This window comes from Staurois parvus, unplaced genomic scaffold (assembly GCF_062004578.1).
Source record: "Staurois parvus isolate SC_StPar_1 unplaced genomic scaffold, SC_StPar_1.0 ptg002884l, whole genome shotgun sequence".
Taxonomy (NCBI): Eukaryota; Metazoa; Chordata; class Amphibia; order Anura; family Ranidae; genus Staurois; species Staurois parvus.
Genome location: NW_028320680.1, coordinates 1 through 27772, shown reverse-complemented (window position 1 = coordinate 27772; position 27772 = coordinate 1). Strand labels below are relative to the sequence as shown.

At 50.9% G+C, this 27772-nt stretch overlaps 1 protein-coding gene across 2 annotated transcripts in view; it reads right to left on the bottom strand.

Annotated features, from left to right (window-relative positions):
* LOC149428972 (arf-GAP with Rho-GAP domain, ANK repeat and PH domain-containing protein 1-like) overlaps positions 1-27176 on the bottom strand; it is a 36675-nt gene extending 9499 nt beyond the window's left edge. The window contains exons 1-4 of one of the 2 annotated variants that reach the window (XM_089666884.1): positions 26800-27176; positions 18825-18999; positions 11854-11988; positions 3986-4121 (exon numbers count right to left, since the gene is read on the bottom strand). In XM_089666884.1, coding sequence (XP_089523010.1) covers positions 3986-4121; positions 11854-11938 — 221 coding nt within the window. In that variant the 5' untranslated portion in view covers positions 11939-11988; positions 18825-18999; positions 26800-27176. Of the gene's footprint in view, positions 1-3985; positions 4122-11853; positions 11989-18824; positions 19000-21000; positions 21933-26799 lie in introns of those variants that run through there. The other variant, XM_089666883.1, reaches the window with a different exon arrangement.
* Between the last annotated feature and the right edge of the window lie 596 nt (positions 27177-27772).

The following is a 27772-nucleotide window of genomic DNA, read 5'->3' as shown; positions in this document are numbered from 1 at the left end:
AAGGTTAGACGTGTTGAGCGTTCAGAGATGGTATTCTGCATACCTTGGTGGTAATGAGTGGTTATCGGAGTTACTGTTGCCTTTCTATCATCTGGACCCAGTCTGCCCATTCTCCTCTGACATCAACAAGGCATTTTCCTCCACACAACTGCCGCTCACTGGATATTTTCTCTCTTTCAGACCATTCTCTGTAAACCCTAGAGATGGTTGTGCGCGAAAATTCCAGTAGATCTGCAGTTTTTTAAAAACTCAGACCAGCCCGTCTGGCGCCAACAACCATGCCACGTTCAAAGTCACTTAAACCCCCTTTCTTCCCCATTCTGATGCTCGGTTTGAACTTCAGCAAGTCGTCTTCACCACGTCTAGATGTCTAAATGCATTGAGTTGCTGTCATGTGATTGGCTGATTAGCAATTTGTGTTACCAAGCCATTAAACAGGTGGACCTAATAAAGTGGTCGGTGAGTGAAGATAAGTTACATACCCATACATACAAAAACCAAATTTACTATAATACAAATATACACAGGAGCCACCAACGAAAGTAGAGGCAACATTAGGGTCCTATCAAGAAGTCCAGAGGAACTCGAACCCAAAAAATGATCTATTCAGGAGATAGGGGGATAACTGAGCCCGAACATAGTACTATCATTCTACATGCCACAAACATGGATCTAGAGACTGCTAGGTGGACGTTTCAAAGTGGCCCAGAATGCTGTGTAGGGTCCCTATCCAAATTTAGTGTTTACAGCTAGACTGTAGCCAGGCTGTAGACCAGCCTGCTGGTCAGGATAGGGACCCTCCGTAATGATGGTCTGCTCCCGGTTGCCAAGGAAGATGGAAAGCTAGAAAGGGAGAAAGACTGGCACCCCCTCACTACCAGGGCAAGCCCCACTTTACCAAGGTACCACGCTTCAACTGGTTGCTTGTGATTTTTTTTACTTGACTTGGTTACCCCTAGTAACAACCTTCTTTTTCATTAAAGTCCAGATTACTTGTCACTGTAGTACTGTGGACGTCATACCCTTTAGTGCTACTACAGGCCCGGGTTCTTTGTTTACCCCATCACCATTATGAGCCCCTTTGTGAATAACTTACGACCAGGCTCAGGAAAGGTTAACAGTCTTTACTGACCTTCTTGGTGTAAAACACGATAACAGGATAAAACATGAACAGTTCCTTCAAAACCCTGACTAACTGTAGTTAGGCCACATTGAGAGTATATTAGGGTTCATGAGTAGTGGCAAGCTCCGTACTCAGTGACATGGTCCATGGCTGGTGGCATCTTGGGATCCTTGGTATAATCAATCTTCTTCTGTGTCCGAAATCAGCAGCAGTACCTCAGAACACCAGTACGTGTGGGAACCCATTCAGAATACCAAGTCTCAGCCTTCCCCTAATTTATATCACATTGTCTGCCTGCAGACAATGAGAGTTTTGCAATGTCCTTTCCCTTCCAGGCTGCTGTCTACGGGGGTTGTAGCACACATTCTGACTCCCGAGTCTCAGCCTTCCCCTAAGTTATATCACAAGTGGGCCAGCTGAAACCCAAAAACCTGCAAACCAGTAGCAAAGAATTAATCTTTACCCAACCCAGCCTGGGCCTGTACCTAGCTCACCTAACCAGGGTTCTTAAACCAATCGTTGAGAAGTATGCCAGTGATGTGGGCTTGGGAACAGCATATTTGCAAAGAACATCTAGAAGGGTCTTTGCCTTCCAGGCTCTGCCTGCAGACTATGAGAGTTTTGCAATGTCCTTTCCCTTCCAGGCTGCTGTCTATGGGGGTTGTAGCACCCATTCCGACTCCCGAGTCTCAGCCTTCCCCCAAGTTATATCACAAGTGGGCCAGCTGAAACCCAAAAACCCTCAAACCGGCAGCAAAGATTTAATCCTTACCCAACCCAGCCTGGGCCTCTACCTAGCTCACCTAACCAGGGTTCCTAAACCAATCGTTGAGAGGTATGCCAGTGATGTGGGCTTGGGAACAGCATATTTGCAAAGAACATCTGGAAGGGTCTTTGCCTTCCAGGCTAAGCCTGCAGACAATGAGAGTTTTGCAATGTCCTTTCCCTTCCAGGCTGCTGTCTACGGGGGTTGTAGCACACATTCTGACTCCCGAGTCTCAGCCTTCCCCTAAGTTATATCACAAGTGGGCCAGCTGAAAGCCAAAAACCCGCAAACCAGTAGAAAAGAATTAATCTTTACCCAACCCAGCCTGGGCCGGTCCCTAGCCCACCTAACCAGGGTTCCTCAACCAATCGTTGAGAGGTATGCCAGTGCTGTGGGCTTGGGAACAGCATATTTGCAAAGAACATCTGGAAGGGTCTTTGCCTTCCAGGCTAAGCCTGCAGACAATGAGAGTTTGGCAATGTCCTTTCCCTTCCAGGCTGCTGTCTATGGGGCTTGTAGCTCCAGTGCAGTGTTTCTCAACCAGGGTAGCACCAGAAAGCCGCAAGCTCAGGACCAAGTTTGCCCTGGATCATCATGAGTTGCCACAGTGCGGTCAGCCCGTCTGTACCACGGCAACGTACGACTCGTATCCAGGGTAAAGGGCACGCCGTACTACCTACAGCATTCAGAAGACAAAAGTATAGTTCCTCCTGACCTGCTCCACCTTCCTGAGGGGGGAACCCGGAACGGAGTCAATACCAGCAAACTGCCTTGTGCACCTCTGCCAGCCTGGCTGGTACGAAGCTTGCCTCCATGAGAGGCCCAGTACTGCCCCCAGTTTCAGCCCAGTGATGGCCGCTGTCAGTCATCTACAGGAATATTGTTGCCCCATAGGCATTGCACAGTGGACCTCTGCAAAATGGCCACCGATGCGGTCCATAGACTTGGCTGGCATGGCTAAAGGAAAACGACTGTCAGCCTACAAGAGCACATCAGCCTCAGTGAAACAAAACAGCACCCTGAGCCCCGAGGAACCCCAACAATGTCCCAAATGAGCCCCACTGGAACTGTCAACCCAAATCCTTCCAGGGGACCGACATACAACCAGGGGACCCGGCAGTCAGAGAGAGGGGACTGGAGGGAAGCTTAACCATCCACAGGCATGAAAGCAAGTTGGAGAGAGAGGCTCAGCAATGCAGCCAGGAGGGAAACCCAGAGGCCAGGGGGAGGGAAGACCGCACTACCTGCACCCCAACAGTATCTGGGGAAGGAAGTGGGGGGCATCTACTACTACTACTCCAATTGAAAATCTGTGGAGGGAGCTGAAAGTTCGAGTTGCCAAACATCAGCCACCAAACCTTAATGACTTGGAGAGGATCTGCCAAGAGGAGTGGACCAAAATCCCTCCTGAGAGGTGTGCGAACCTGGGGGCCAACTCCAGGAAACGTCTGACCTCTGTGATTGCCAACAAGGGATTTGCCACCAAGTACTAAGTCATGTTTTGTGAAGGGGATCAAATCCTTCTTTCCCTCATGAACATGCAGATCAGTCATCATTTGTTAGACGCATTTCTGCTGAATTTGTTGTTGTATTCTTTCTCTCAGTGTTACACCGAACATTCCATTGTTAGACCGATCATTTCTTTGTGAGGGGCGAACATTCACCATCAGCAGGGGAGCAAATATGCATTTCCTTCACTGTATGTGTCCCCACAAGATGTTTCACTTGCTGCCGCCCTGGTCCAAGATGGGGCTTGCTGCACCCGACCTAATGCGTAGCTAAGGGCCCGCGTGTGCTTGTTGGCCGGACTGGGGTGACCACACAGATTTCAAATATCCTGCCCTTCGCCCAGCTGTTGACTGAAGATCTCCGCCCAAATAAATCAGTGGGACCACGAGTCCCAGAAGGGAATTAGGTCCACACACTAGGCAGAAAGAATGGCGAGAGAGGGCTGCCCATAGGAGGTGCTGAATTGTTTCTGCCTAATGTCCTCCTCCTGATAGGTGGCGCTATAAACCTCCATCTGTTACGGCTATCAAGAGAGGAGCCGATGGGTCCATCAATAAACGAAAGAGTCATTTTAGGGTCACACTTACCCGTGCGTCTCCGGCGGGATCACTGCCACACAGACAATCTCATCCATGCGGATCTCCCCGTTGGGGGAATTGCTGTGGTTGTTCTCGTAGTAGCTGAGCACGCCATCATTGAGTACACACCAGCGCCGGCTGAACTCTGCAACAAAATCGCAAAGGGGAAGTCAAAATTAAGTGGAATAGAAGAAGAATAGAAGAAAAATATATTTCAAATCTATTTTAAAAATATTCTTCCCAAATATATTGACATATATTTTAAATGCTACAATGGTGGCCGTATTCAATATATTTAAAAACATATTTCAATATATATATTTATTATGTTGAAATGCGTTTTTATTACAAAATATATGAAAAATATATTTAATTTTAAATATTGAAAAAAATACATTTCAGGTAGAAGATATAGTTACTCATTGGGTTCTGGTTAGTGTAGGAACTAGAATTGGCACCATTGTTTCACATACTTACTTGGATTGTTCTTTGGCATCGATACGTTGGCAGAACATTGTCCCATTGCAGAACCTACCAGGTCCACCAGGACTGACTGGGGAACAGCCTAGATTACAGTGCCTTGAAAAAGTCCCCCTCCCCCCTGAAATGTCCCCCATGTTGTCTTGTTACAATGTATTCCCCCTCCCCCTGAAATGTCCCCCATGTTGTCATGTTACAATGTATTCCCCTCCTCCCTGAAATGTCCCCCATGTTGTCATGTTACAATGTATTCCCCCTCCCCCCTGAAATGTCCCCCATGTTGTCATGTTACAATGTATTCCCCTCCCCCCTGAAATGCCCCCCATGTTGTCATGCTACAATGTATCCCCCCTCCCCCCTGAAATGTCCCCCATGTTGTCATATTACAGTGTATTCCCCCCCCCCTGAAATGTCCTCCATGTTGTCATGTTACAATGTATTCCCCCTCCCCCCCTGAAATGTCCCCCATGTTGTCATGTTACAATGTATTCCCCCGCCCCCTGAAATGTCCCCCATGTTGTCATGTTACAATGTATTCCCCCGCCCCCTGAAATGTCCCCCATGTTGTCATGTTACAATGTATTCCCCCGCCCCCTGAAATGTCCCCCATGTTGTCATGTTACAATGTATCTATTGGGATTGGATGTGATGGACCGACACAAAGTGGCACAGAATTGTGAAGTGGAAGGAAAATGAGAAATGGTTTCCAACATTTGTGACCAATAAATCTGTGAAAAGTGTGGCGGCATTTGTATTCGGCCCCCCGGAGTCTATACTTTGTAGGACCCCCTTTGGCTGCAATTCCAGCTGCAAGTCTTTTTGGGGGATGTCTCTTTGCACATCTAGAGAGGGACATTTCTGCCCATTCTTCTTTGCAGAGTCCCTCAAGCTGTCAGATTAGATGGAGAGCGTCTGGGAACAGCAATTTTCAGGTCTGGCCACAGATTCTCCATTGGATTTGGGTCTGGACTGTGACTGGGCCATTCTAACACATGAAGATGCTTTGATCGGAACCCTTCCATTGTAGCTCTGGCTGGATGTTTAGGGTCGTTGTCCTGCTGGAAGGGGAACCTCCGCCCTGGTCTCAAGTCTTCTGCAGACTCTAAGAGGTTTTCTTCTAAGATTGTCCTGTATTTGGCTCCATCCATCTTCCCATCAACTCCGACCAGCTTCCCTGTCCCTGCCCAAGGGTCTGTTCTTGGACCCCTCCTTTTCTCTCTATACCTCCTGTCTGGGCCAACTGATGACCTCCCATGGCTTCCAATAACACCTCTATGCTGATGACACCCAGATCTATCATTCCACTCCCCAGTTCACCCCCTCAATCTCCTCACATATCACAAATCTACTGAGCGACATATCAGCATGGATGTCACACCACTACCTTAAACTCAATCTTTCCAAAATTGAGCTGTAATATTCCCCCCCCCCGATCCCCCACTCATGACTTTACCATTGGGATCAACAGCACAACCATTGGTCCTTCCCCTCATGCCAGGGTGCTGGGTGTAATCCTAGACTCTGAACTCTCCTTTGGGCCCCACATCCAATCACTGGCTAAATCCTGCCGCCTAAGTCTCCAGAACATTTCCAAAATCTGCCCCTTTCTGACCAATGACACCACAAAACAACTCATCCACGCCTTGTTATATCCCACCTTGATTACTGCAACTCCCTCCTCACTGGTCTACCGTTACACAGGCTATCCCCCCCTCAGTCTATTATGAATGCTGCTGCTAGCCTCATCCATCTCACCAACCGATCAGCGACTGCTGCCCCTCTCTGCCAATCCCTCCACTGGCCTCCACTCAGTGTCCTCCACCCCTCTCTGCCAATCCCTCCACTGACCTCCACTCGGTGTCCTCCACCCCTCTCTGCCAATCCCTCCACTGGCCTCCACTCAGTGTCCTCCACCCCTCTCTGCCAATCCCTCCACTGGCCTCCACTCAGTGTCCTCCACCCCTCTCTGCCAATCCCTTCACTGGCCTCCACTCGGTGGCCTCCACCCCTCTCTGCCAATCCCTCCACTGGCCTCCACTCAGTGTCCTCCACCCCTCTCTGCCAATCCCTCCACTGACCTCCTCTCAGTGTCCTCCACCCCTCTCTGCCAATCCCTTCACTGGCCTCCATTCAGTGTCCTCCACCCCTCTCTGCCAATCCCTCCACTGGCCTCCACTCAGTGTCCTCCACCCCTCTCTGCAATCCCTCCACTGGCCTCCACTCCGTGTCCTCCACCCCTCTCTGCCAATCCCTCCACTGGCCTCCACTCAGTGTCCTCCACCCCTCTCTGCCAATCCCTCCACTGGCCTCCAATCAGTGTCCTCCACCCCTCTCTGCCAATCCCTCCACTGGCCTCCACTCCGTGTCCTCCACCCCTCTCTGCCAATCCCTCCACTGGCCTCCACTCAGTGTCCTCCACCCCTCTCTGCCAATACCTCCACTGGCCTCTACCCCTCTCTGCCAATCCCTCCACTGGCCTCCAATCAGTGTCCTCCACCCCTCTCTGCCAATCCCTTCACTGCCTTCCACTAACCCAACGTATAAAATTCAAAATACTAACCACAGCTTACAAAGCCACCCACAACACTGCCCCCGGCTACATCACCAACCTCATCCACAGATACCACCCAAATAGCCCGCTCCGCTCCTCCCATGATATCCTCCTCTCTAGCTCCCTCATCACCTCCTCCCACGCTCGCCTCCAGGACTTCTCCAGAGCCTCTCCCATCCTCTAGAACTCCCTACCACAGCATGTCCGGTCAGCCCCATCCTGTCTGCCTTTAGGCAAACTTTGAAAAGGCACTTCTTCAGGGAAGCCTACCCCACCTCCACCTAAGAACTGTACTTGAATCACGTCCGCCAGATCATCCCCCGCAACTATCACCTTTTGTATCACCTCCCCCTCCTTTAGATTGTAAGCTCCACGAGCCGGGCCCTCCTATTCCTTCTGTAATGAAATGTATTGTAATTGTATTGTCTCCCTTATATTGTACAGCGCAAACTGTTGGCGCTATATAAATCCTGTATAATAATAATGCTGAAGAAAAGCCTCCCCACCACATGATACTGCCTCCGCCATGTTTCACAGTGGGGATGGTGTGTTCAGGGTGATATGCAGTGTTAGTTTTCCACCACACATAGTATTTTGCTTTTAGACCAAAAAGTTCCATTTTGGTCTCCCCTGACCAGAGCCCCTTCTTCCACATGTTTGCTGTGTCCCCCACATGGCTTCTCACAAACTGCAAATGGGACTTCTTATGGCTTTCCTCCAACAATGGCTTTCTTCTTGTCACTCTTCCATAAAGGCCAGATTTGTGGAGTGACGACTAATAGTTGTCCTGAGGACAGATTCTCCCACCTGAGCTGTGGATCTCTGCAGCTCCTCCAGAGTTCCCATGGGCCTCTTGGCTGCTTCTCTGATGAATGCTCTCCTTTCCCAGCCTGTCAGTTTAGGTGGACGGCCATGTCTTGGTAGGTTGGCAGTTGTGCCGTACTCCTTCCATTTTCAGATGATGGATTGAACAGTGCTCCATGAGATGGCCAAAGCTTGGGATACTTTTTTATAACCTAACCCTGCTTTAAACATCTCCACAACTTTATCCCTGACCCGTCTGGTGTGTTCCTTGGCCTTCATGATGCTGTTTGTTCACTAATGTTCTCTAACAAACCTCTGAGGGCTTCACAGAACAGCTGGATTTATACTGAGATCACATGACACACAGGGGACTCTATTTACTAATCAGGTGACTTCTGAAGGCAATTGGTTCCACTAGATTTTAGTTAGGGGGATCAGAGTAAAGGGGGCTGAATACAAATGCTGCCACACTTTTCACAGATTTATTTGTAAAAAAAATGTTGAAAAAAATGTATCATTTTCCTTCCACTTCACAATTCTGTGCCACGTTGTGTTGGTCCATCACATCCAATCCCAATAAAATACATTGACGGTTCTGGTTGTCACATGACAACACGGGGAACATTTCAAGGGGGAGGCAGACTTTTTCAAGGCGCTGTAAAGCTATAAATAAATATAAAGCTACATTTAGGAGGGAACACTGGACTCCTTCCTGAAGCGAGAACTTGTTTTTTTGTATTTGAATGAAGTGGGGAAACACTGGGATGGAAAAGCGATTGTATATCCAAATTTAGAGTTGTCACTAGAACAGGAATAGAGGGTAAATCATCCAATGGGGACACCTGCTCTGGTGACAACTAAGATAGGATAATCCATCCTTTCAAGAAAAATCAGACTTGGTGGCCCTGTAGAGGATGAGGCTCCTGGAGGGGGCTGGGAGAAAGTGTGGGGTACTTGGTCTCTGGAAGGGGCTGGAGGTCTCTGTTAAGGGGGTCTTGGAAAGGGTTAGGGGATGTGGCATCAGATTTGGTGGCCCTGTAGGGGATGAAGTATCTGGAGGGGTCTGGGAGAAAGTGTGGGGTACTTGGTCTCTGGAGGGGACTGGGAGTCTCTGTTGGGAGGGTCCTGGAAAGGGTCAGGGGACGTGACATCAGACTTGGTGGCCCTGTAGGGAATGAGGTTACTGGAGGGGGCTGGGAGAAAATGTGGGGTACTTTGTCTCTGAAAGGGGCTGGGGGTCTCTGTTGAGGGGAGGATTCTGGAAAGGGTCAGGGGACGCTGCATCAGACTTGGTGGCCTTGTAGGGCTCCGGGAGTCTTCTGGAGGGGGCTGAGAGAAAGTGTGAGATCTTGGTCTCTGGAAGGGGCTGGGGGTTTCAGTTGAGGGGGGGGGGGGTCCTGGAAAGGGTCAGGGGACACTGCATCAGACTTGGTGGCCCTGTGGGGGATGAGGCATCTGGAGGGGGCTGGGGGAAAGTGTGGGGTACTTGGTCTCTGGAAGGGGCTGGGGGTCTCTGTTGGGGGGGGGGTTCCTGGAAAGGGTCAGGGGAGGCTGCATCAGACTTGGTGGCCCTGTGGGGGATGAGGCATCTGGAGGGGGCTGGGAGAAAGTGTGGGGTACTTGGTCTCTGGAAGGGGCTGGGGGTCTCTGTTGAGGAAGGGGTCCTGGAAAGGGTCAGAGGAGGCTGCATCAGGCCTGGTGGCCCTATAGGGGTTGAAGCTTCTGGAGGGGGCTGGGAGAAAGTGTGGGGTACTTGGTCTCTGGAAGGAGCTGAAGATCTCTGTTTGCAGGAAGGGGGGGTGTCTTGGAAAGGGTCAGGGGACGCTGCATCATACTTGGTGGCCCTGTAGGGGAATGAGGCTTCTGGAGGGGGCTGGGAGAAAGTGTGGGGTACTTGGTCTCTGGATGAGTCTGGGGGTCTTGGAAAGGGTCAGGGGACACTGCATCGAACTTGGTGATCCTTTGGGGATGAGGCTTCTGGAGGAGGCTAGGAACGAATGTGGGGCACTTGGTCTTTGGAAGGGCCTGGGGGTCTCTGTTGGGGGGGGGGGTTCCTGGAAAGGGTCATGGGCCATTGCATCAGACTTGGTGGCCCTGGAGGGGATGAGGCTTCTGGCGGGGGCTGGGAGAAAGTGTGGGGTACTTGGTCTCTGGAAGGGGCTGGGGGTCTCTGTTGAGGAAGGGGTCCTGGAAAGGGTCAGAGGAGGCTGCATCAGGCCTGGTGGCCCTATAGGGGTTGAAGCTTCTGGAGGGGGCTGAGAGAAAGTGTGGGGTACTTGGTCTCTGGAAGGGGCTGGGGGTCTCTGTTGAGGAAGGGGTCCTGGAAAGGGTCAGAGGAGGCTGCATCAGGCCTGGTGGCCCTATAGGGGTTGAAGCTTCTGGAGGGGGCTGAGAGAAAGTGTGGGGTACTTGGTCTCTGGAAGGAGCTGAAGGTCTCTGTTTGCAGGAAGGGGGGGTGTCTTGGAAAGGGTCAGGGGATGCTGCATCATACTTGGTGGCCCTGTAGGGGAATGAGGCTTCTGGAAGGGGCTGGGAGAAAGTGTGGGGTACTTGGTCTCTGGAAGAGTCTGGGGGTCTTGGAAAGGGTCAGGGGACACTGCATCGAACTTGGTGGTCCTTTGGGGGATGAGGCTTCTGGAGGAGGCTAGGAAAGAATGTGGGGCACTTGGTCTTTGGAAGGGCCTGGGGGTCTCTGTTGGGGGGGTTCCTGGAAAGGGTCATGGGGCATTGCATCAGACTTGGTGGCCCTGGAGGGGATGAGGCTTCTGGAGGGGGCTGGGAGAAAGTGTGGGGTACTTGGTCTCTGGAAGAGTCTGGGGGTCTTGGAAAGGGTCAGGGGACACTGCATCGAACTTGGTGGTCCTTTGGGGGATGAGGCTTCTGGAGGAGGCTAGGAAAGAATGTGGGGCACTTGGTCTTTGGAAGGGCCTGGGGGTCTCTGTTGGGGGGGGTTCCTGGAAAGGGTCATGGGGCATTGCATCAGACTTGGTGGCCCTGGAGGGGATGAGGCTTCTGGAGGGGGCTGGGAGAAAGTGTGGGGTACTTGGTTTCTGGAAGGGGCTGGGGGTCTCTGTTGAGGAAGGGGGCCTGGAAAGGGTCAGAGGAGGCTGCATCAGGCCTGGTGGCCCTATAGGGGATGAGGCTTCTGGAGGGGTCTGGGAGAAAGTGTGGGGTACTTGGTCTCTGGAAGGAGCTGGGGGTCTCTGTTGAGGAAGGGGGCCTGGAAAGGGTCAGGGGAGGCTGCATCAGGCCTGGTGGCCCTGTAGGGGATGAGGCTTCTGGAGAGGGCTGGGAGAAAGTGTGGGGTACTTGGTCTCTGGAAAGGGCTGGGAGTCTCTGTTGGGGGGGGTGGTCCTGGAAAGGGTCAGAGGACACTGCATCAGACTTGGTAGCCCAGTGGGTAATGAGGCTTCTGGAGGGTGCTGGGAGAAAGTGTGGGGTACTTGGTCTCTGGATGGGGCTGGGAGTCTCTGTTGGGGTGGGGTTTGTCCTGGAAAGGGTCAGGGGAGGCTGTATCAGACTTGGTAGCCCAGTGGGTAATGAGGCTTCTGGAGGGTGCTGGGAGAAAGTGTGGGGTACATGGTCTCTGGATGGGGCTGGGAGTCTCTGTTGGGGTGGGGTTTGTCCTGGAAAGGGTCAGGGACACTGTATCAGACTTGGTGGCCCTGTGGGGGATGAGGCTTCTGGAGGGGGCTGGGAGAGAATGTGGGGTACTTGGTCTCTGGAAGGAGGTGGGGGTCTCTGTTGAGAAAGGGGATCCTGGAAAGGGTCAGGGGAGGCTGCATCAGACTTGGTGGCCCTGTAGGGGATGAGGCTTCTGGAGGGGGCTGGGAGAGAATGTGGGGTACTTGGTCTCTGGAAGGGGCTGGAGGTCTCTGTTGAGGGGGTCTTGGAAAGGGTCAGGGGACGCTGCATAAGACTTGGTCACCAGAACAGGAATAGAAGATGAAGCAGCAATATGGCGCTTGGCCTAGAATTGAAGGAAGTACAAATTGGACCCCAGTTCTTCCACTGAACCGTTTGGGTCATCAGGTGGACGTACCTTCCTTGGCCTTCTTGTCGGTGACCAGCTTGGCCATAGACGAGGTCTTGTAGAGGTAGCCATTGTGAGTGATGGAGTTGTGCATGGTATAATACTGCCTCTCCAGATTGGTCCCCGGATCCAGGCGCGGCGTCTCTGCCAGGAGATAAGACGACAATACAAGTCTGTGAGCCCAAAACAGCGAATATTATTATGGATCTCAATCATTTCATTGTGGAAAGACTAGCGAGGTCACCAGAGATCCCAGAGGACACTTTTCATAGGGAAACCTTTAAAGGCTTTGGGAAGGTTCAAAATGGACTAAGAAGCCGCTGGATTACTTTTGGATATCGGATGGTTTGGATATTGGTGGGTCTAGGACATGAAGGTCTGGAAATGCTGGGACTTGTAGTCCTGTATTAGTTGTGTTGCTGCTGGGAATGCTGGGACTTGTAGTCCTGTATTAGTTGTGTGCTGCTGCTGGGACTTGTAGTCCTGTATTGGTTGTGTTGCTGCTGAGACTTGTAGTTCTGTATTGGTTGTCTGCTGCTGCTCGGTCTTGTAGTCCTGTATTGGTTATGTGTTGCTGCTGGGAATGCTGGGACTTGTAGTCCTGTATTGGTTATGTGTTGCTGCTGGGAATGCTGGGACTTGTAGTCCTGTATTGGTTGTGTGTTGCTGCTGGGACTTGTAGTCCTGTATTGGTTGTGTGTTGCTGCTGGGACTTGTAGTCCTGTATTGGTTGTGTGTTGCTGCTGGGACTTGTAGTCCTGTATTGGTTGTGTGTTGCTGCTGGGAATGCTGGGACTTGTAGTCCTGTATTGGTTGTGTGTTGCTGCTGGGAATGCTGGAACATGTAGTCCTGTATTGGTTGTGTGTTGCTGCTTGGAATGCTGGAACATGTAGTCCTGTATTGGTTATGTGTTGCTGCTGGGAATGCTGGGACTTGTAGTCCTGTATTGGTTGTGTGTTGCTGCTGGGAATGCTGGGACATGTAGTCCTGTATTGGTTATGTGTTGCTGCTAGGAATGCTGGGACTTGTAGTCCTGTATTGGTTGTGTGTTGCTGCTGGGAATGCTGGGACCTGTAGTCCTGTATTGGTTATGTGTTGCTGCTGGGACTTGTAGTCCTGTATTAGTTATGTGTTGCTGCTGGGAATGCTGGAACATGTAGTCCTGTATTGATTGTGTGTTGCTGCTTGGAATGCTGGGACTTGTAGTCCTGTATTGGTTGTGTGTTGCTGCTGGGAATGCTGGAACATGTAGTCCTGTATTGGTTGTGTGTTGCTGCTGGGAATGCTGGGACTTGTAGTCCTGTATTGGTTATGTGTTGCTGCTGGGAATGCTGGGACTTGTAGTCCTGTATTGGTTGTGTGTTGTTTCTTGGAATGCTGGGACTTGTAGTCCTGTATTGGTTGTGTGTTGCTGCTGGGAATGCTGGAACATGTAGTCCTGTATTGGTTGTGTGTTGCTGCTGGGAATGCTGGGACTTGTAGTCCTGTATTGGTTATGTGTTGCTGCTGGGAATGCTGGGACTTGTAGTCCTGTATTGGTTATGTGTTGCTGCTGGGAATGCTGGGACTTGTAGTCCTGTATTGGTTATGTGTTGCTGCTGGGAATTGTAGTTCTGTGCAACGCACGTGTACGCTTGAAAAAATGTGAAAAAAATGAAAGTGTGAACGTGCGTTTCCGCTACACTAAGAAGGACATTTTTAGGCAGCAAGAATGACCAGGGAGGAGAGGTGAGGGTTAAACCCAACACAGATCCTTCACAGTCATATAGGAACACTACTTATCTGTAAAGTCGTTTTTAAAAATCGCTTTGAAGTCGCACCACGTGGCTGGGAAGTCGTACGGAAAAAAAACGCCTGGAAGTTGCAGCATTGTCGCGCTAGACCGAAGCGAAATATTACTCTGCCACCTGACCACGGTCCTCTCCTACGGTGAACCAATCGCGGTGATCGGGAGGAGGAAAGGGAGGAACAATGCGACTGCACCTCCCTGAGGCATTGCTGCCACGACCCGGCATCGAACGGCCAAAGAAAGAAATTAAATACAATTCTGACTTTGCAGAGAATCGATCGAATATCCGTACGCCGCTGTACCAACTTTCACCAGGCGGTGTCAGCAGAGCGGTGCAGAAGCAGCAGTGTGGTGTACAAAGGCCACATTGTGCCGCCGGTCACAAGGCGCTCGCTGTCCGCATTTTTGCGCTGTAACTTCCAATCAGCATTCACCCGGGCCAACGTCCAAGCAGGAGATTTTTTTTTTTTCTGCCCGGGTATAGTGATCTTACCCCTCCCCCTTTAAAGGGCACCTGTCCCCCATACACCGAGGACCTCCACTCTGTTCAGTTTGAATCTTTTGCTGCCAGCGCCACTTTGTTATTTTTTTTGGGGGGGGGTTATTTTTTTTTTATATTTGTTTTTTTTTTAATTCCCCCGGAGGTGCCCCCCAACGAGGAAGACTCCTCCCCCCCACATGACAGTGCAGTGATTATCCTGCCCCAACAAACCCCGGTATCCCCCTCCGCCGCTCTCCTCGCGGTTTGACGCCTTTAAAGGAAGAACTCCGACAATAATAAAGTTCACCATACCAATGAGGGCGACGAAGAACGCCCATTCCTCCAGACCTACACACCCACCTATCGAGGCGTTCTGATATTTGCCCAACTCCTCCCACTGCTTGAACCAAGACTAATGCAGGTCATAGATGGGTCGAAAATCGGCCGATTTTCGCACCGTTAGTGGGTTAATTGGTCGGCCATTTTTCGGGGTTTTGGCACATATTTTTTATCTGTAAAGTTGGAAAAAATCGGCTGATTTCCGGCAATGATGGGCAAATTGGCTGATCGTTTACCGCTAAAAAATCTGCGAATGAGCCGTGACCTGCAAGAAGAAGAAAAAGAAGAAGAAGAAAAAGACAAACAGAAAAAGAAAAAAAGAAAACAGAAAAAGAAGAAGAAAACAGAAAAAGAAGAAGAAAAAGAAAACAGAAAAAGAAGAAGAAAAAGAAAACAGAAAAAGAAGAAAAAGGAAACAGAAAAAGAAGAAGAAAAAGAAAAGAAAACAGAAAAAGAAGAAGAAAAAGAAAACAGAAAAAGACAACAGAAAAAGAAAACAGAAAAAGAAGAAGAAAAAGACAACAGAAAAAGAAAAAAACAGAAAAAGAAGAAGAAAAAGAAAACAGAAAAAGAAAAAAACAGAAAAAGAAGAAAACAGAAAAAGAAGAAAAAGAAACAGAAAAAGACAACAGAAAAAGAAGAAACAGAAAAAGAAGAAGAAAAAGAAAACAGAAAAAGAAGAAACAGAAAAAGAAAAAAACAGAAAAAGAAGAAAACAGAAAAAGAAGAAAACAGAAAAAGAAGAAAAAGAAACAGAAAAAGACAACAGAAAAAGAAGAAACAGAAAAAGAAGAAAAAGAAAACAGAAAAAGACAACAGAAAAAGAAGAAACAGAAAAAGAAGAAGAAAAAGAAAACAGAAAAAGACAACAGAAAAAGAAGAAACAGAAAAAGACAACAGAAAAAGAAAACAGAAAAAAAGACAACAGAAAAAGAAGAAGAAAAAGAAAAACAGAAAGACAACAGAAAAAGAAGAAAACAGAAAAATAAGAAAACAGAAAAAGAAGAAAAAGAAAACAGAAAAAAAGACAACAGAAAAAGAAGAAAAAGAAAAAGACAACAGAAAAAGAAGAAAACAGAAAAATAAGAAAACAGAAAAAGAAGAAAAAAGAAAACAGAAAAAGAAGAAGAAAAAGAAAACAGAAAAAGAAGGAGAAAAAGAAAACAGAAAAAGACAACAGAAAAAGAAGAAGAAAAAAAGAAAACAGAAAAAGATGTAGAAAAAGAAAACAGAAAAAGAAAAAAAGAAAACAGAAAAAGAAGAAAAAAGAAAACGAAAGAAGGAAAGAAGAAGAGGAAGAAAAAAAGAAGAAGAAAGAAGAAAGATGAAGAAGAAGAAGAAGAATTCCAGTCCGCTATTACATTTTATATGAAAAGTCTTGTGGTTGCAACATTGTATCCATTTGTATCCGAATAAAAACATCTGTATCTGAAATGAATACAAATGGATACATTGTTGCAACCGCAAGACTTTTTCATGTCAAATATAATAGCGGAGCTCTCTGCAGGGACAGAAGTAATTAAATGCCGGCCGTAAATGGGACGAAAATCGGCCAATTTTTCTTTTACCGGTGGTGGTAACATTGGCCGATCGAACAACTGATTTTTCGTTTTTTTTTTTTAAAAACGTCCGGTTTTTGACCCGTCTATGGCCTGCATAAGGAGTACTGAGGCAGGGAGCTGAGATGTATATAGGAAGCTATGTACAGCCCCCTGCCAGCCCTGCCCACCAGCCTCGATCTGCCTGCATTGCATAGAGAAGCACAGAGACCCAGTGAGAATGTTACGGGATCTTAAAATAAAGTCTGTCATTAAAAATTGTTTTGTTTAATATGATTATCTTGGCGAAGGGGGAGGGGAAACCAGGGAAGGCAAAATATAAGCAGATTCAACAATATCTTTAATGTGTATAAAAAAAAAATGAAAGTCAAGCAGCGGCATCCTGTGTTCCGGAATCAGAGTCCAGAGTTCAGAGTCCTGTTTAGAAGTGATTTCCCCCGCCTCTTTTAAATAACAAATAGACATTCTCCACGGTTAACTGATTTTATCTCAGCAGCCACTGAACGGGCAAAAAAAACTGGCAGAATCGTCCACACAAAAAAAAATTCTAAAAGCATAACAAAACCCAAAAGGAAAAATAATTAATATATAATTATTAATAATATGATATATAAATATATATTTATTTATTTTTATTATTTAAATGTAATTATATATATATATATATGGATGTGTGTGTATGTATATATATATATATATTTAAATGTGAAAAAAACAAAATATATATATGTATATTAAAATTATAAATATATATATTTAAATATTAAATACATATATATATTTTTAATTATATATATATATAATATACACACAATATTTATACATAGATAGATATAGATACATAACAATTTAATAATCAATATATCAGCGTCTCAGTCCTTGCATGTGGCGGCTCCATTAGTTTTCCTTTTCCAGGCTTTTTTTTTTCCTACTTACTTTCCCTCCCATGATAGTCCTGCCAGTGACACATTTCCTGCACTTGGGTGACACCGCTCTCTATATTGTATCTATGGAGGAGCACAGTTGTCCCCTAAGGACAGGACTACAGAACCCCCCCCCCCCCCATCATCTCCATGACATATGTTGGAGGTGTTCAATTAATGGAAAGAAGTGTAGCAGCGGCAGGGAGTACAGGAAGTTATCACCTCACGGGGTTTGGGGGTTCAAAAGGCAAATATGTCTGAACTTACTGATCAGATATAACACAAAACTTTCAGTGGGATATTTAGCAGATTGACAAGGAGGAAATATGAGATGTGCCCATTATGAGGGGTTCCCACCATCCCTGTACACCTGCTGTGCCCATTATGAGGGGTTCGCACCATCCCTGTGCCGAGTTCCCGGGTCTGTACACCCGCTGTGCCCGTTATGAGGGGTTCCCACCATCCCTGTGCTGAGTTCCCGGGTCTGTACACCCGCTGTGCCCGTTATGAGGGGTTCCCACCATCCCTGTGCTGAGGTCCGGGGTCTGTACGCCCGCTGTGCTCATTATGAGGGGTTCCCACCATCCCTGTGCTGAGTTCCCATGTCTGTACACCCGCTGTGCCCATTATGAGGGGTTCCCACCATCCCTGTGCTGAGTTCTCGGGTCTGTACGCCCGCTGTGCCCATTATGAGGGGTTCACACCATCCCTGTGCCGAGTTCCCGGGTCTGTACACCTGCTGTGCCCATTATGAGGGTTTCCCACCATCCCTGTGCTGAGTTCCCATGTCTGTACACCCGCTGTGCCCGTTATGAGGGGTTCCCACCATCCCTGTGCTGAGTTCCCGGGTCTGTACACCCGCTGTGCCCGTTATGAGGGGTTCCCACCATCCCTGTGCTGAGTTCTCGAGTCTGTACACCCGCTGTGCCCATTATGAGGGGTTCCCACCATCCCTGTGCTGAGTTCTCGGGTCTGTACCCTCGCTGTGCCCATTATGAGGGGTTCCCACCATCCCTGTGCTGAGTTCCCGGGTCTGTACACCCGCTGTGCCCATTATGAGGGGTTCCCACCATCCCTGTGCTGAGTTCTCGGGTCTGTACCCTCGCTGTGCCCATTATGAGGGGTTCCCACCATCCCTGTGTTGAGTTCCCGGGTCTGTACACCCCCTGTGCCCGTTATGAGGGGTTCCCACCATCCCTGTGCTGAGTTCTCGAGTCTGTACACCCGCTGTGCCCATTATGAGGGGTTCCCACCATCCCTGTGCTGAGTTCTCGGGTCTGTACCCTCGCTGTGCCCATTATGAGGGGTTCCCACCATCCCTGTGCTGAGTTCCCGGGTCTGTACACCCGCTGTGCCCATTATGAGGGGTTCCCACCATCCCTGTGCTGAGTTCCCGGGTCTGTACACCCGCTGTGCCCATTATGAGGGGTTCCCGCCATCCCTGTGCTGAGTTCCCGGGTCTGTACACCCGCTGTGCCCATTATGAGGGGTTCCCGCCATCCCTGTGCTGAGTTCCCGGGTCTGTACCCTCACTGTGCCCATTATGAGGGGTTCCCACCATCCCTGTATTGGGAGGACTGGGCAGGATGTGTAGTGGTCATATGAATGTGTTGGGGATCCGTGGTGACTCTGTATTAGGGACGTGGCACAGAAGGGAGGAAGTGACTCAGGGTCACGGCTGTGGGTGTCACGCTCTCTGTATGGACTCCTCCCGTCATTGGTCAGTGAGGAGAGATATATAAATGTGTCGGAGGGGAACTTCCCTGTATAGCATCTGCCATAGACAGAGAGACCAAACATCGATGAGTAATGAACAGATGCTGCAATATGATTGGACCACAGACCCGAGCAGCACACAGATCCCTACGTGGTGCTCCTCCCGCCTTACCTGATGTCCGATTCTGCTTCAGGAACTCCTCCTGCAGCCTCCGCCCCGCCTGCTGCGCCAGTTCCAGCGGCTGGGAGAAGAAGAAGTCTCCGCAGGTACAGCTGATGTCGGCTCCGCAGAAGACCAGAGCTTGTGTCTCCGTCAGATCGCTGGTGGTCACCGCGACGCACAGGGCCTGCGGACAGAGGAGAGCGTGTTAGGGGTCACGCCAAACACATCCGTGTGCTATGACATGAGTGAGGACACAGGATCCCTGAGAGGACCCCCGACACAGGACCAACTTCCAGGGGGTTTTATATCATGGAAGGACTCATAATGGAGAACATTCCATTCAGTACATTGTATCTATCCCCCGTCTGATCGATGTTTATAAACAATGTTACTTTGTATCTCTCCATCCCCCGTCTGATCGATGTTTATAAACAATGTTACTTTGTATCTCTATCTCCCGTCTGATCGATGTTTATAAACAATGTTACTTTGTATCTCTATCTCCCGTCTGATCGATGTTTATAAACAATGTTACTTTGTATCTCTCCATCTCCCGTCTGATCGATGTTTATAAACAATGTTACTTTGTATCTCTCCATCTCCCGTCTGATCGATGTTTATAAACAATGTTACTTTGTATCTCTCCATCCCCCGTCTGATCGATGTTTATAAACAATGTTACTTTGTATCTCTCCATCCCCCGTCTGATCGATGTCTATAAACAATGTTACTTTGTATCTCTCCATCTCCTGTCTGATCGATGTTTATAAACGATGTTACTTTGTTTCTCTCCATCTCCCGTCTGATGGATGTTTATAAACAATGTTACTTTGTATCTCTATCTCCCGTCTGATCGATGCTTATAAACAATGTTACTTTGTATCTCTCCATCTCCCGTCTGATCGATGTTTATAAACAATGTTACTTTGTATCTCTCCATCCCCCGTCTGATCGATGTTTATAAACAATGTTACTTTGTATCTCTCCATCTCCCGTCTGATCGATGTTTATAAACAATGTTACTTTGTATCTCTCTATCCCCCGTCTGATCGATGTTTATAAACAATGTTACTTTGTATCTCTCCATCTCCCGTCTGATCGATGTTTATAAACAATGTTACTTTGTATCTCTCCATCTCCCGTCTGATCGATGTTTATAAACAATGTTACTTTGTATCTCTCCATCCCCCGTCTGATCGATGTTTATAAACAATGTTACTTTGTATCTCTCCATCCCCCGTCTGATCGATGTTTATAAACAATGTTACTTTGTATCTCTCCATCTCCTGTCTGATCGATGTTTATAAACAATGTTACTTTGTATCTCTCCATCTCCCGTCTGATCGATGTTTATAAACAATGTTACTTTGTATCTCTCCATCTCCTGTCTGATCGATGTTTATAAACAATGTTACTTTGTATCTCTCCATCCCCCGTCTGATCGATGTTTATATACACACACAATCCAGGACAGTACAGGGCCCGGCACACGCAATCCAGGACTGTACAGGGTCCGGAACACGCAATCCAGGACTGTACATGGTCCGGCACACGCAATCCCGGACTGTAGAGGGCCCGGCACACGCAATCCAGGACTGTACAGGGTCCAGCACACGCAATCTAGGACTGTACAGGGCCTGGCACACACAATCCAGGACTTTACAGGGTCCGGCACACGCAATCCAGGACTTTACAGGGTCCGGCACACGCAATCCAGCACTGTACAGGGTCCGGCATACGCAATCCAGGACTTTACAGGGTCCGGCACACGCAATCCAGCACTGTACAGGGTCCGGCACACGCAATCCAGCACTGTACAGGGTCCGGCACACGCAATCTAGGACTGTACAGGGCCTGGCACACACAATCCAGCACTGTACAGGGTCCGGAACAAGCAATCCAGGACTTTACACGGTCCGGCACACACAATCCAGGACTGTACAGGGTCCAGCACACACAATGTACACACAGTCCAGCACTGTACAGGGTTCGGCACACGCAATCCAGGACTGTACAGGGCCCGGCACACGCAATCCAGGACTGTACACGGTCCGGCAAACGCAATCCAGGACTGTACACGGTCCGGCACACGCAATCCAGGACTGTACAGGGTCCGGCACACGCAATCCAGGACTGTACACGGTCCGGCACACGCAATCCAGGACTGTACAGATGCACACAGTACCTCTTATCCCATAGTGGTCCCCATAGATGTAGACTGTCCATAGATCGGTGAACACAGCCGGGGAGACGGAGAATTCTACTGGAGACGTCACAATGAAGTCAGATTATGGAAATGATTTGGAAGCAGTGTGCGGTGTGTGCAGTGTACGGTGCAGTAGTGTGCGGTGTGTGCAGTGTACGGTGTAGTAGTGTGCGGTGTGTGCAGTGTACGGTGTAGCAGTGTGTGCAGTGTATGGTGTAGCAGTGTATGGTGCAGTAGTGTGCGGTGTGTGCAGTGTGCGGTGTAGTAGTGTGCGGTGTGTGCAGTGTACGGTGCAGTAGTGTGCGGTGTGTGCAGTGTACGGTGTAGTAGTGTGCAGTGTGTGCAGTGTACGGTGCAGTAGTGTGCGGTGTGTGCAGTGTACGGTGTAGTAGTGTGCGGTGTGTGCAGTGTACGGTGTAGCAGTGTGTGCAGTAGCAGTGTATGGTGCAGTAGTGTGCGGTGTGTGCAGTGTATGGTGTAGCAGTGTATGGTGCAGTAGTGTGCGGTGTGTGCAGTGTGCGGTGTAGTAGTGTGCGGTGTGTGCAGTATACAGTGCAGTAGTGTGCAGTGCTTGTTCACAGCACGCAGTGTGCGGAGGGTTGGCTGTCTGTGGATGAGCTCAGAGTTGGGTGTGACAGGGAGCAGTCTGCAGTGTGTACAGAGCCGTCCGGGAGCAGTGTGAGTCCGCAGTGTGTACAGTGATATCACAGCATCCAGGGTGAGTGTGCAAAGATTGTTTCAAGAAGTGCAAAGTGATTGCAGTGTGTACAGATGAGTGTGTAGTAGTGTGCAGTGTGTGTGTAGTAGTGTTCAGTGGTGTGTAGCAGTGTGCAGTGTGCAGTGGTCGGTGTGCAGAGGTCGGTGTGCAGAGGTCGGTGTGCAGAGGTCGGTGTGTAGAGGTCGGTGTGCAGGATTGTGCACTGAGTGTGCAGGCTGAGCTCCAGTTCCTCCCTCCCGTCTCTCTGGATGATGTCAGAGCAGTGTACATCTGGGGTCCCCAGGCTCCTGCCTCGCCCATAGGAGGGGCCCCGGTCCCTAACACAACACAAGTCAGCATGGCTGAGATGGAGTAACCCTTCATCTGCCGCTGCGCTCCCCATACTCCTCACTCATCATCTCCTAAACCCTCACATGGCCGCCTGGTGTCCCCCACCTCCACTATCTGCATGTGGGGTCACCATCCCAGGGACTGTCCACACTGCAAATATCAGTCACTGACAGAATCCAGGACAGAGTCACCCATCCCCCACACTGGGGGACTCCACACCTAAATACATATATGATGTGTGCGTGTATATATGTATCTGTATACTCGGCTCCAAAAACTGAAAGGAAGACTCTGAAATCCCATCAGATCTCACCACATGAGGCCGGGCATTGTCTGCACCGGGAGGAACCCGGGACCCACTGCACCGGGAGGAACCCGGGACCTACTGCACCAGGAGGAACCCGGGACCCACTGCACCAGGAGGAACCCGGGACCCACTGCACCAGGAGGAACCCGGGACCCACTGCACCAGGAGGAACCCGGGACCCACTGCACCAGGAGGAACCCGGGACCCACTGCACCAGGAGGAACCCGGGACCCACTGCACCAGGAGGAACCCGGGACCCACTGCACCAGGAGGAACCCGGGACCCACTGCACCAGGAGGAACCCGGGACCCACTGCACCAGGAGGAACCCGGGACCCACTGCACCAGGAGGAACCCGGGACCCACTGCACCAGGAGGAACCCGGGACCCACTGCACCAGGAGGAACCCGGGACCCACTGCACCAGGAGGAACCCGGGACCCACTGCACCAGGAGGAACCCGGGACCCACTGCACCAGGAGGAACCCGGGACCCACTGCACCAGGAGGAACCCGGGACCCACTGCACCAGGAGGAACCCGGGACCCACTGCATCAGGAGGAACCCGGGACCCACTGCACCAGGAGGAACCCGGGACCCACTGCACCAGGAGGAACCCGGGACCCACTGCATCAGGAGGAACCCGGGACCCACCGCACCAGGAGGAACCCGGGACCCACCGCACCAGGAGGAACCCGGGACCCACCGCACCAGGAGGAACCCGGGACCCACCGCACCAGGAGGAACCCGGGACCCACCGCACCAGGAGGAACCCGGGACCCACCGCACCAGGAGGAACCCAGGACCCACCGCACCAGGAGGAACCCAGGACCCATCGCACCAGGAGGAACCCACCGCACCAGGAGGAACCCAGGACCCACTGCACCAGGAGGAACCCAGGACCCACCGCACCAGGAGGAACCCAGGACCCGCCGCACCAGGAGGAACCCAGGACCCACCGCACCAGGAGGAACCCAGGACCCACCGCACCAGGAGGAACCCAGGACCCACCGCACCAGGAGGAACCCAGGACCCACCGCACCAGAAGGAACCCAGGACCCACCGCACCAGGAGGAACCCACCACCCACTGCACTAGGATGAACCCAGGACCCACCGCATCAGGAGGAACCCAGGACCCACCGCACCAGGAGGAACCCACCGCACCAGGAGGAACCCACCGCACCAGGAGGAACCCAGGACCCACCGCACCAGGAGGAACCCACCGCACCAGAAGGAACCCAGGACCCACCGCACCAGGAGGAACCCAGGACCCACCGCACCAGGAGGAACCCAGGACCCACCGCACCAGAAGGAACCCAGGACCCACCGCACCAGGAGGAACCCACCACCCACTGCACTAGGATGAACCCAGGACCCACCGCATCAGGAGGAACCCACCACCCACTGCACTAGGATGAACCCAGGACCCACCGCACCAGGAGGAACCCACCGCACCAGGAGGAACCCAGGACCCACCGCACCAGGAGGAACCCAGGACCCGCCGCACCAGGAGGAACCCAGGACCCGCCGCACCAGGAGGAACCCAGGACCCGCCGCACCAGGAGGAACCCAGGACCCGCCGCACCAGGAGGAACCCAGGACCCGCCGCACCAGGAGGAACCCAGGACCCACCGCACCAGGAGGAACCCAGGACCCACCGCACCAGGAGGAACCCAGGACCCGCCGCACCAGGAGGAACCCAGGACCCACCGCACCAGGAGGAACCCACCGCACCAGGAGGAACCCAGGACCCACCGCACCAGGAGGAACCCACCGCACCAGGAGGAACCCAGGACCCACCGCACCAGGAGGAACCCAGGACCCGCCGCACCAGGAGGAACCCAGGACCCGCCGCACCAGGAGGAACCCAGGACCCGCCGCACCAGGAGGAACCCAGGACCCGCCGCACCAGGAGGAACCCAGGACCCGCCGCACCAGGAGGAACCCAGGACCCGCCGCACCAGAAGGAACCCAGGACCCACCGCACCAGGAGGAACCCAGGACCCACTGCACCAGGAGGAACCCAGGACCCACCGCACCAGGAGGAACCCAGGACCCACTGCACTAGGATGAACCCAGGACCCACTGCACCAGCATAGGATCTGACAATGGGTCCAAGGATTTCATCCTGATACCTAATGGCAGTTAGGGTGCCATTGTCCACCCTGTAGAGGTCTGTGCGTCCCTCCATGGAGATGCCCCCCCAGACCATCACTGACCCACCACCACAACGGTCATGGAGAACCATGTTACAGGCAGCAGAACGTTCTCCACGGCTTCTCCAGACCCTTTCACGTCTGTCACATGTGCTCAGGGGGAACCTGCTCTCATCTGTGAAAAGCACAGGGTGCCAGTGGTGGACCGGCCAATTCTGGGGTTCAATGGCCAACGCCAATCCAGCTCTATGGTGCCGGGCAGTGAGCACGGGGGGGGCCAGTGGTGGGCCGGCCAATTCTGGGGTTCAATGGCCAATGCCAATCCAGCTCTATGGTGCCGGGCAGTGAGCACGGGGGGGGCCAGTGGTGGGCCGGCCAATTCTGGGGTTCAATGGCCAATGCCAATCCAGCTATTTATTATTACATGTGAATTACACATCGAATATCGGATGATAGATACATTCTGATCATTTATTCTATTACCTTCAAATTTTATTTTATTTTACATTTTTGATGTTTTTTCCCCGGACACATTACCTCCCGTGAACACGCCGCCTGTGATGACAGGTCCTCTTCCCTGTCACATCCATGCAGGGAGGCTCCTCCCACCATCCTGCGCTGACAATCCAGAACACAAAGCCGAGTTTACGAAGCGGCGGCGGCAGAAGAAAACTTTTATTCTTTTACAGTAAAGCCGTGGGTGGTCCCGGGGACAGCGCCGCGCAACCGCGGTCACCACTGCCGCCGACTTAACCCTTTACTGCCCCCCCCCCCCCCCCTTCCATTACATTCCTCTTCGTGAGGAAAAATTTCAGCACCCCGGTTCAAAAATGTAAAAAAAAAGAAAAAAATGTTGGAAATTGAATAATAAAGAAGAATTCCGACACAAACGTTTGCGTTGCGTCGGGGAGGTCGGCGCTCCGTGAGAAACGTCGCACTTCCAGTCGCATCGAAACAGAAATGTTTTTTTCTTTTTTTTTTCTTTAGAAGGAAAATCCCATTGTGACAAATTTGGCACAAAATTCATTTTTTTTTCCTGATTTGTAAACAATTTTATTCAATTTAACAAAAATCTAATTCCAGGCGGAGTCAGTAAAGGATTCAAAGTTTATATGATCTTCACTGACGGCCGCGACGCCCCCCCGGGGGGAGATTGTTCCTCACTTCCTGTCCTCCTGACATCCTTAGAAGACTGAAAGATTTGGGTGTCAGGAGGAGGAGGAGTCATTTCCTCAGTCTCCCCTCCCCCAGTGACCACACTGTACATTGTAACTTTGTAGAAGGAGGAGGAGTCATTTCCTCAGTCTCCCCTCCCCCAGTGATCACACTGTACATTGTAACTTTGTAGAAGGAGGAGGAGTCATTTCCTCAGTCTCCCCTCCCCCAGTGATCACACTGTACATTGTAACTTTGTAGAAGGAGGAGGCATTTCCTCAGTCTCCCCTCCCCCGGTGATCATACTGTACATTGTAACTTTGTAGAAGGAGGAGGAAGCATTTCCTCAGTCTCCCCTCCCCCGGTGATCATACTGTACATTGTAACTTTGTAGAAGGAGGAGGAAGCATTTCCTCAGTCTCCCCTCCCCCGGTGATCACACTGTACATTGTAACTTTGTAGAAGGAGGAGGAGTCATTTCCTCAGTCTCCCCTCCCCTCCCCCAGTGATCACACTGTACATTGTAACTTTGTATGAGGAGGAGGCGTTTCCTCAGTCTCCCCTCCCCCAGTGATCACACTGTACATTGTAACAAGTCACACAATAAAAAAAAAAAAAAATTCATCAGGGGCTGATGTGTATCAGACATTTGTGAACACAGCCAAGAAATGCAGGATTGATATTATTGTACCTGAGTCTGGGAAGTAGATGGTGACCCTGGGGGGGGAGGTTAGGTAGGTGTGTCAGGGGGGTGGTAGGTGTGTCAAAGGGTTAGGTAGGTGTGTCGGGGGGTAGATGTGTCGTAGGTTTGTTGGGGGGTAGGTAGGTGTGTCGGGGGGGGGGGGTAGGTAGGTGTGTTGGGGGTTAGGTAGGTGTGTCGGGGGGTAGGTAGGTGTGTCGGGGGTAGGTAGGTGTGTCATGGGGAGGAAGGTGTGTCGGGGGTAGGTAAGTGTGTCAGGGGGGAGGGGGAGGTAGGTGTGTCGGGGGAGGTAGGTGTGTCAGGGGGGAGGGGTAGGTAGGTGTGTCAGGGGGGTAGGGGTAGGTAGGTGTGTCGGGGGAGGGGTAGGTAGGTATGTCAGGGGGTATAAATGAACCTCTAATAGTCAGTACTTACCTTCTCAGCCACTTCCAGCTTCCCTGGGATGTGATAGGTGTGACCTGTGTTCGGGGGAGGGGTGGGGTCACCTATGGAGGTCTCACTCCCCCCGCTGCACACTCAGCTGTTTCCTTTGTCCGGAGACGTCACCCTGCAGCTGGAGGAGAGTGCAGAGCGACGATCCCCCCCACCATTGTCCCGTCTCCGGTACAGCGATCCCGCCACACGTCACGCCGCCATCCAGAGCCGACGACCCCGGCAGGGACCTGTGGCCGAGCTGTAGAGGATCTGTGTGCGGGAGATGGACCAGGAAACAATCAGAGAAATGCGCGCAGCGGGACGGCGAGGAAATCTGCTGTTCTCACCGCGTGACTTCTGTGTTTTGTTCGTCTCGGAGGAATGACGATCGTGGAGATAAATTCCAGAAATACAGCCACATGGGCGGAGTCTACCGGACGCAGGATCTCTGTCCATCCAGTCCTGAGGGTCACACAGCTCTGCCACACAGCGCAGCCCTGTCTGGGAGGGGGAGGAGACCGGCTATTGTCTCTGCTGCAGATCAGTGAAACGTACGGGTCTTGTCCCCTCCCCCTAGCCTGTGATTGGACAGGCTGAGCTAATTTCTTCATCACTCTGCTCTCTCCTCCCATCGGCATGCTGCTAGCACTGCAGCACAACTGGATCCTTCTTCTCCCTCCACCTCTCTAAGCTCTGCTGTACAACCAACATCTCTGATCACTATGGGGAGGAGACTGAGGAAATGACTCCTCCTCCTTCTACAAAGTTACAATGTACAGTCTGATCACTGGGGGAGGAGACTGAGGAAACGCCTCCTCCTCCTTCTACAAAGTTACAATGTACTGTCTGATCACTGGGGGAGGAGACTGAGGAAATGACTCCTCCTCCTTCTACAAAGTTACAATGTACAGTCTGATCACTGGGGGAGGGGAGACTGAGAAAATGACTCCTCCTCCTGCAAAGTTACAATGTA